Here is a 9,238-nt window from a genome sequence, read left to right as displayed (position 1 = left end):
ATATATATATATATATATATATATGTTTATGTATATATGTGTGTATATATAATATGATATCCCTTTGTGTGCTTGTATTGTCTCACACAATCTTTGTTTGCCCTTTTTCTTCACATCCAGAGTTAAACACAGGTCAGATCCAGGAGGGAGTGGGAGAGGCCATCAATGGGATCGTGAAGCACTTCCACAAGCCGGAGAAGGAGGTGAGAGACAGCAGTCTAGACGGGCCCCAACATGTAGTTCTATTATTCATAACAAATGAAGAAAAACAGCTTGCTGCTGTGGTGGTCCCAAAGCTTCTCTGTAACTGTGGGCATGTGTGGTGTAATTCACATTAGAAACATATAAAAGGAGAAGGTTATCTGTTTCTCAGAAGTTGACATTATACTTCTTTTATGGCCTGGAATTATTTTGTAATAACGGCACCTATATAAAACACTAATAATAATTACTTATTAAGGCACATAGGTCGATAATTATACTTCAGAGGAGATGGGTATTGTTACTGTTGATTACACGTTTTAAGAAGGATTCATTGTGTAGTCAAAGTACAAAGGATTTTTACAGGGAAATTCCCTTCACGCTTTACATCTCCTCTTTACAGTGCTGACAGAACAATGTAAGGAGACTGTTATTAAAGTTGTTATTTTAATAGACATAACTCAATCTAGAAAAGCACTCCGTTTAATTGTCATTTGTTAAAAAAATAAATAGATAAAATAACAGCCTTGTAATGAGTTTTCACCTCGTTTCCCTGTTGTTTTTGCACAGAGGGGCAGTCTGACCCTTCTCCTCTGTGGGGAGTACGGCCTTGTCTGGGCTCTGGAGCAAGTTTTCCAGCACGGTTTCAAATCACCCCGACTCTTTAAGAATGTCTTCATCTGGGACTTCTTGGGTAAAGACTTTATATCGTAACTCCTTTACATTACTTGTGCCCTTAAAGTGATATTTCAAACAAATACTTAATGTTTTGCCTATCAAGTGTCTCTTCAAACAGACCTTCATATTACTGTGGAATCATTACTGTGTAAATGATTTATATTTTATGTACCCTTTTTTTGCTTAAACAGAAAAGTCACAAGTTTATTTTGAAAGTGCTGAGCAGCGGGAGGTGACGCCAGATGAAAACTGGCAAACCAGAGTGCGCCACTTCTGCCGCTTCATGCGTGCCATCAACAACACATCCAGAAACATCGGCAAGGACGGGAAGTTCCAGATGCTCGTCTGTCTGGGTGCAAGGTAGGCAGACAGCACTCCCTAACCTCCAGACACACATTTACATGGACTGTAGTGATCATGTTAAACATTTGTTTCAGGATGTTTAGGTGTCAGAGGGGATGCAATGAACCATGTGTAGTAATAAAGTGACAGTCCCCTCCTCAATATACTTAAAGTCCCCCTCCACTCAAAAACCTGTTTTTCTTATGTTTATATCACCTAAAAGGTCTAACCTTGATCATACTAATTTTTAACTTTGCAAGGAGAGGCGTTTTCATATTCTTCTCCTAAAGAGAAGAAGGAGGTGTCTGCACACTTCCCTTGAATCTGAGTTTAAAAAATATCACTGTCAAGTTCAATTAGGTACGTCACTAATCCTTAAACCAATCGCTGTTTAAAACGCAAAAGTCAGCAAGGAAACCTGAATCATCCAGCGCATAGCTCCTCATCGGATTCTGGATCTGACTGACCCATGGTTCAGACAGGACACTCTCCTGCTGAAATGTCTTTTGGTGTCGACACTGAACCGCTAACATTTGTGGATGCTTTGTTCTGTATCTGACCCTTCATCCTGACCTGCAAGGGGTCAAGTGACAATGATCACTCTTTTTAGGATTCTTGAAGTACATGGGGATACACAGGGATGACATTTGATATTCAAAACAACTAATTAATTGAAAGAATTTAGATTAATCAGTAATGAAAATAATTGTAAATTACAGCCCTTCACATTTTCAACAAGCCTTAGGAGAGGGAGATATTTTTATCTACAGTATAATATGGTTTTTCCTTTAAAATGAGCTGTTACACCGCCGTGGATTTAAATTATTTTTAATTGGAAAATTGCTAAATACAGTAACTGCTATCAGTCTCTAGTGTTAAGCTGTTATGTTGAATTCATGTGTGGATTCTTCTCTCAGGGACCATTTGCTGCATCACTGGATCGCTCTGCTCGCAGACTGTCCAATCACCGCTCAGATGTACGAAGACATCGCGCTGATGAAAGACCGCTCTTTGGTAAACTCTCTGATCAGAGTACTGCAGACTCTGCAGGAGTTCAACATCACCCTTGAGGCTTCGCTTGTCAAAGGTGTTGGTATCTAATACCAAACCAACTTCCCACCAGTTGTACCTGACCAGGACGATCACTGGGGACCACTTAAAAGAATAACTGAACTTTTATATGCAGGAAAAGACTTGAACAAAAGACATTTTCTGGCTTATATCAAAGCTACTGTTACATTTGCCATATATAAAGTAAAATGAGCCTTTCCAGATATGTTGTTATTTTTTATCCTCAATGACTTTGCCATTAGATGTTAAAAATATGTTTTCTATAATGAACCATCATTTTCACATTATTGATGATGAATGACTTGTGCTATAATGTTTTATTGAAACTAAATAATTTCATTGTTATCATGAACTGCTGACAATGGCTATATTTAAGGGAAAGCGAGGATCAAAACTGTTAATATATTTTCAAAGAAAAACAGTATTATTTTATTAAATCAGTCAAGTTGCTTGCTCTGTTGTCAACTCAGATTCCAATGTCATTATGCAGAGTTTAAAGCAAATGATGTAGAAGTATGCTTCATAAGTATGTGTATGCCAGGAGGTTTGTAGTGTGGAAAAAAGTCTCACTTACATAGAAGTAAAACAGCTGTTACATTTGGGCCTTTCACTGAGAAATGTACTAGTGTTCAGGTCTTTTACATGGAATACCTTCAGCAGAGAAAATTATCCTTTTTGCATGATAGTAAGACTGTGTGGTTGAATCCTGTTTCTAGTGATGGACAGTATGTTCATTTGGATAACGGAAAATACCCCAAGTATTTAGCTTGAGTTCCAGACATGAGTACTCTAAGAAATGCTTGACCCAGCTTTCTGTGCAAAGTAGATCACAATGAAAGGCTTCATGTAAATACCTACAGCCAGCCCTTTCTTCTATCAACATCCCAACCCTGACACTACATCTGCCCTCTTCTCTGAATAAAAACAGTGTGGTGACCTGTGTAGACTTCTCGTGATGAAGGATGATCTCCTTCTTCCCATGTGAGAAGCAAAAAGGACAGCTCTTTCCCACTCCTGATTTTGTCATCATGGTTTCTTGCTATGCAATATCCACAAAAGAAAATTCAACCCCTCTACAAACTCCACACCGGGGTGTCTTGAGGTGTTACCAGGCCCTCCACCATTACATACTTTAAACTTTACTGTGCAAAACAAGAGATTTAATATGTGAAGGACTTCTTTTCTGTGCCAACCATGTCTGGAATGACTTTTGTACTCGTCTGTGTAAAACCCACACATGAGCATCTTGGGAGATATATATTTTTGTTTTCCAATACTGTTGTACATTTGTTGACATAGCTGTGTAATGTAGTGTTTACTAAGTGAGCAACAGTGTACAGTGTAAAAATATATTAAGAATAAAGCATCTGTAATGCGTTAACCTGGATTTAATTGTATTAGAGTCAACCATTTTTTTTTATTAATAGAGGTATATTATTTGTTATATGTGCTTTCTCAGCTGAGAAAATGTAGTCACAAGGTTCACTGGTTTCAGCAATAAAATGCAGATAGTTTCTGGTTTTATTAGTCTTCAGTGATAGTAAAGTGGATACCTATTGTCTTATCATTGTGGAGATAGTTCTGGCAATGCTAGACTAGACAAAACAAGCAATTGGGCTTTGGAAAATTGGGATTTAAAAGAATAATCATGAACTAAATTATTCATTTAATTCAATTTCAATTCAATTTTATTTATATAGCGCCAAATCACAACAGCTATGTCATTGCGCTTTTCATAAAAGAGCAGATCTAGCCGTACTCTATGATGTTATTTACAGAAACCCAAGAATTTCCACCATGAGCAAGCACTAAGTGACGGAGGCAAGTAAAACTTCCTTTAAAGAGGCAGAAACCTTGAGCAGAACCACGGCTTAGGGAGGGCGGTCATTTGCCTCGACCGGTAATGATGATAATAATATGCAGATGAATCAATAATGAAAATAATTGTTAGTTGAAGCCCCTAGTCAAATTTAAACTGTTTTGGACAACTTTTGCTTTACTTATTAAATACAAAATATCCTAACATTATAAAACTGAATTTTCCATCACTTTTATGTTAAATAAATCAGTTGAAGAATGAATTTCCTCAGCTGAGAAAATGTAAACAAACTTGTTCGCGCCATGTCAAATAGCATTTTTTTTTAAAGCATTAGGCCAGGTGGTTTATGGGATTTTGAGTTTTAAAAAATGCCGTTAACAACTGTGACGGCACAGTGAATTCCCGCTAGTTCACTACGCCTCCCATCATTCATGTCTTTTGAAGAGTACGCGAGGAGAGCAGCGATTGGTTGAATCCAGGTTCAAACTCAACGGCTCCACTCCTTATGTGGTCATAGTACGCTCAGCCCTTTCATTCCGGCTTTTTATGCTAATGATATTCTAATGACAGCTGTATGCAGTAGTAGTAAGAGCATGCGCAGTGCGAGAAAGGAATACGGCGAAGATTCAAAGTTTTTGTTCAGTAAGTGCACTGTTATTTCTCTTGTACAAAAATTACATTTGTTGAATTTGACTGTTTTGTTGTTTGTGAACAGACTGATTGTGATGGTGTAGTTGTAACCTGACGTGTTCGCTTCTAGTTGTTGCAAGCTAACGTTAAATGTGCAAAGACTAACCGACTCGACAATGGGATAACGTGGAAGTGAACGAGAGCGTGGCGTGGTAATGGTAGCATAGTCGGCTAGCTAGCATGCTAACAGCTAACAACAATGAACCATATTTGGCGCTCTAGCGGGCAAAAGTTTGAATTTAATGGGAAGGATGCGTTCATCGCAACTTTTTGTACTTTATCGAAATAGTAACAACATACATGCATTGTACAATGTTAATATAGGTGTGTTATTTAGACAGGCGTGTTAACGTTACACATAATTCAGCGAATAGCCCGTGTAGCTTTTTGTTTCTTCACTTCAAAAAGCGCTGCTGCCCGCTTTTTGTTTCGAGTTTTCGCTGCAAACAAATTCACGGCTAAACAATGTCTAACATCAACTATATCCATTATCTTTGTGCTAGCAAAGTTACAAGCATATTGACCGATTTTCAGAAAAGACAGTGAACTATAGTAAAACGCTATGTTGTGGGCGGTGTAAGGTTTCTGCGATTCACCTAACGTTAACGTAGCCAATGCTGTGAGGACTCGGGAGTGTTTGAAAGTTTACGATCCTGCATCATCAGTTGATCCCGCATCAAATGTGACATAGTTGGTCCGTTTTAAGTCTTTAACACAACCATTAACATCAGATTGTAACGTTAGTGGAATGTCGGTTTTTGTTTGTTTTGGTGTTCGCGTAATTCGGCTTTTAAATTCCTTAAGATGCCTGGATGCTATTGCTTAAGTTAGTTATACTTTTTTAGTTGTTGGACAACTAACTTTATATGCAAATTACTGCTGCCTTGAATGAGTTTAATGCAGGATATGTTAAATGTATAAGAGTGGCTTGGTTGTAACTGGGTGTGCGTGTAGGGACCGCCCCCTTTTCAGTAGTAGAATACACAACTGTCTGCAGACATCAACGGTCCTTCTAGTCGGGCCACTTACCGATCTTTGTTTTACCTTTTCAGGTCTTTGCTATAACCCCTACCAACAGACAGACTATGTTTGGCTTTCACAAGTCCAAGATCTACCGGAGTAACGACGGCTGTTGCATCTGCAAGACCAAGTCATCCAGTTCACGCTTCACAGACAGCAGTCGATATGAAGAGACATTCGAGCTCTGTTTTGGGTAAAAACTCATTTATTTATATTGTACGTTTGTAATGTTTTAATCGGTGTGTGTTGCATGTGTGTGTGTATAAACAGAAGGTCGAAAATATGCATTAGGGTGTTAAACTTTCATTTCATTCATTTTGTAAGGCTGTCAGAAGATCGTGTTGGAGACATTTGCAATGCCTGTGTGTTACTGGTGAAGAGGTGGAAGAAGCTACCTAATGGCTCCAAAAAGAACTGGAACCACGTAAGTGATGTCTGCTTACAGCCGTGGGAATCTTATTCGTCCAATTGGGGTGTTATGGCTTTAATCTGACTTGACGTTTTGCCTGACCTGCTTTAGGTGGTGGATGCCAGAGCTGGTCCAGGCTTCAAGATGACAAAGCCCAAGAAGACCAAGAACAGTGATGGAAAGAAGAAAAGCAAGCTAAAGAAGATTCACCTGTTAAAGAGACAAAGTAAGTAGCTTAAATGTTAGTGTGAGATTTATTCTTGTATTATCAATAGATTTGGCAATATTCAGACAAGGAATATTTGTTGACTTAAAGTTAAAGTGGAATGCTTAGAAAGTGCCTAATATCACGGCCAATTTCACTCTGTCAGTCTTGGGTTTGGTGTGTATGGTTTTCTTCTCAGCCTGATATTAAAAATGACTTTTAGCAGCATCTTGTGGCTTGATTGCTATGGCCATTTTCCCTATTTTCTGACAGTCTTTCTAGAAAACAGAATGTTAATAAATAAGCATACTTTGTAGTTGCACTAGTTAGAATCAATATTGTTTGCAGACTACTTTCATTCTGTTTTGTGCGCTAAACATTAAGTGTAATTGTTTTTGTTTTTTTTGTTTTACAAGCAGACTCTGATGCCCACAGCACGACCTCCAGTGTGTCTCCTGCACAGTCCCCCAGTTACAGCAACCTGTCAGATGATGGCTCAGACATCGAGTCCAAACAAAGACGCCCGACTCCCTCTATCTTCTCTTTCCTGGACCGTTTGTACTGGAAAAGGTAAGGCATCTCTGAACAGCTTTGTGTTTGACAATGTAACGGGCAAAAAATCTTAAGCAGTTTTGTGTCTTTTAATATGATTAATAATGCTAGGGGTCGTCTTTCATCTTCCCCCCTTTAGGCAAAAGGTGTGCTGTGGGATTGTCTATAAGGGGCGGTTTGGAGAGGTGATTATTGATCCTCGACTCTTCAAGCCCTGCTGCAGTTCCAAAAAACTGGCGTCCACACAAGTGGCCGCACACCTTCCAGACACACTTCCTCCACAACTGCCAGAAGACATGAAAGAAACCTGGTGATTGCTTTTGTTTAATCCCCCTGTAGGGTTATCCATGGCATCCTCCTGGATTTGTCTCCAGTGGCAGACCTCCCATTTCCACTCACCCAATTAGATCAGTTAGTTAGTTCTTTACTATGTAATGTTCCTTTTTATATGGGTATTTTTTAACTTTTGTATAGAGTTGATTTTTCTTCTTCTTTTTTTTTATAGAAAACCAAAAGGAAAAAAAAAAACGTATTATGGGCATTAGTGTTATTTATAGGTTGAGGAAGCAAATTTTGTCAAAGCTCCAGTTCTGATTTGGAATTGTTTTTGTTTATGTATTAAGTGATCAACATTGTAAATATTTTGTCACCTTTTCACACATATCAAGACTGTTCTATTTGTTTCCATAATTTCTCATTTTAAGCGTGCAGATGAAAGTCACCAGCTATTCTAATACCAGCTTTCCATTAATGTTGGAGTTGTTCTTCAACGCTGCAGCAATGTTTTGTCTTATGTTAGTTTCATAGTGTGAATGCGTGAGTCTGTAGGATTTGTTGTACACAAATGGCTGTTGGTCACCCCAGGAATCATTAGGACAACTGTTCTCAATGAATTTAATAAGCTTTTAATGTGTGTATAGATAAGAACGCTTAAGCATGCTACAAGTTTAAACCACTCCAATTAGATTTTCCCATCAGTTGGTGCACATTGGCTTGGCTAGATGTGGTTAGACCATGCATGCAGGACATTCCTCTGCCTTTTGGAATAACAAGTGATTTTATTTATTTCTTTTGTACAGCCTTTAATGAATTTACAGTGCATGTTGTAAAGCAAATGGATTTTGTAAATACAAAAAGGTTTTGCTCTTGGTACATCAAACCTTCTAAAATTACAGGAATAGCAAACCACTACTTCTGTAAAGATTTGTGTGTGTGAAAGGGGCTAAAAATGTACTTTTACACTAAGCCAGTTGATAGGTTTTTTCACATTTTCACATCTCGTTTTCTCAGGCATATTTCATTTTAAAGGTGTGCAAAGCTGTAGCTTGTGTTCTGCAGAAATATGTGTAAACTGCAGGGACAGGTAAATGGTTAATTGCAGCAGCAGTGAGCTGCAATACTCCTTTTTTATTGCTAATTCCATGCAATGGTCAGAAACAGAACCTACAGGAAACACATGACCTATGTTTTTTGGTTAGTCTACATTTTTGCTAGAAAATGCTTTTAGAAAAAAATGTGTTTGCCATTTCCGTGATCTGTCTTCAGAAGCAATTGTCGAATTTCAAACTATGCAGACATTTTGAATGTGAGAAATGCTCTGGGGGGTGTCTATCACTCACGCTATAACAGTTTAAAGTGGTGGATTGTTATTCAACCAAACTGGCTTGTAAAAAGCATTTATTATTTCAGCAATGACTTTCCTAATCAAAATTCATAATTGTATCAAGATATTTCTTGTGTATGTAAAGTAAAAAAAATAATGCTTAGATTGCACAGTTTTAGCCATGGTGCATACTGTCTCAAATTAATACTGTAATGATGTCCTTTTTTTGCATTATTGTAATCAATCTCAAACTTCCTGAAATGACAGGCAATGGTCTGTGAAGTTGCTTAATATATAAACATTTCTGCGGCAGGGTAGTTAAATGCTGAACATGTTTTATGATTTAATTTTTGTTATTAAAAGGAGGAATACTGCTCCCTTTTAAGCTGGGAAATAAGCTTGTTTTTTGTCCTTAGGGAGTTGCCATATCGTTTTTGCGAGGTACATTTTGGGATGTAAGATGTGCCTTAATGAATTACCTGACCTTGTCATTATGATTCTCATGTAATTTATATTTATTTATTGCAAAACCTTTTTCTTTTAAACTGACATTTTGATAATTGATGTAGAGCCTTTCAGAAAGTCTTTTTGAATTGTGTGCACTTCCTTCGAACATGCAATGTAGATGTTTTTGTAATACTTTTTTTT

At 37.8% G+C, this 9,238-nt stretch overlaps 2 protein-coding genes across 6 annotated transcripts in view; both read left to right on the top strand.

The window, feature by feature from the left end:
- dennd5a (DENN/MADD domain containing 5A) overlaps window positions 1–3,679 on the top strand; it is a 32,326-nt gene extending 28,647 nt beyond the window's left edge. For all 4 annotated transcript variants that reach the window (XM_034880900.1, XM_034880731.1, XM_034880819.1 and 1 more), the window contains 4 exons: window positions 121–203; window positions 772–895; window positions 1,071–1,239; window positions 2,139–3,679. In XM_034880900.1, coding sequence (XP_034736791.1) covers window positions 121–203; window positions 772–895; window positions 1,071–1,239; window positions 2,139–2,322 — 560 coding nt within the window. In that variant the 3' untranslated portion in view covers window positions 2,323–3,679. The remainder of the gene's footprint in view (window positions 1–120; window positions 204–771; window positions 896–1,070; window positions 1,240–2,138) is intronic.
- Window positions 3,680–4,610: 931 nt separating this feature from the next.
- sinhcafl (SIN3-HDAC complex associated factor, like) lies at window positions 4,611–8,760 on the top strand. Of its 2 annotated transcripts, none has more exons than XM_034883698.1 (6): window positions 4,611–4,753; window positions 5,854–6,014; window positions 6,146–6,245; window positions 6,342–6,456; window positions 6,855–7,005; window positions 7,127–8,760. In XM_034883698.1, exons 2-6 carry the CDS (start codon window positions 5,887–5,889, stop codon window positions 7,299–7,301), a joined length of 669 nt encoding a protein of 222 aa, XP_034739589.1. In that variant the 5' UTR covers window positions 4,611–4,753; window positions 5,854–5,886; the 3' UTR covers window positions 7,302–8,760. The 2 variants fall into 2 exon arrangements, with proteins under 2 accessions (XP_034739589.1, XP_034739509.1); XM_034883618.1 differs by having other exon boundaries at window positions 6,852–7,005.
- Window positions 8,761–9,238: the final 478 nt, after the last annotated feature.

This window comes from Etheostoma cragini, chromosome 1, assembly GCF_013103735.1.
Source record: "Etheostoma cragini isolate CJK2018 chromosome 1, CSU_Ecrag_1.0, whole genome shotgun sequence".
Lineage (NCBI taxonomy): Eukaryota > Metazoa > Chordata > Actinopteri > Perciformes > Percidae > Etheostoma > Etheostoma cragini.
This window is presented reverse-complemented; position numbering and strand designations above follow the sequence as displayed.

Excerpts from the sequence above, each read along its gene's own strand:
- sinhcafl (XM_034883618.1), top strand. The coding sequence starts at position 5,887 with ATGTTTGGCTTTCACAAGTCCAAGATCTACCGGAGTAACGACGGCTGT. Across the intron at positions 6,015-6,145 it reads ACATTCGAGCTCTGTTTTGG|GCTGTCAGAAGATCGTGTTG; the intron begins GTAAAAACTCAT and ends TCATTTTGTAAG. Across the intron at positions 6,457-6,851 it reads TCACCTGTTAAAGAGACAAA|CAGACTCTGATGCCCACAGC; the intron begins GTAAGTAGCTTA and ends TTGTTTTACAAG.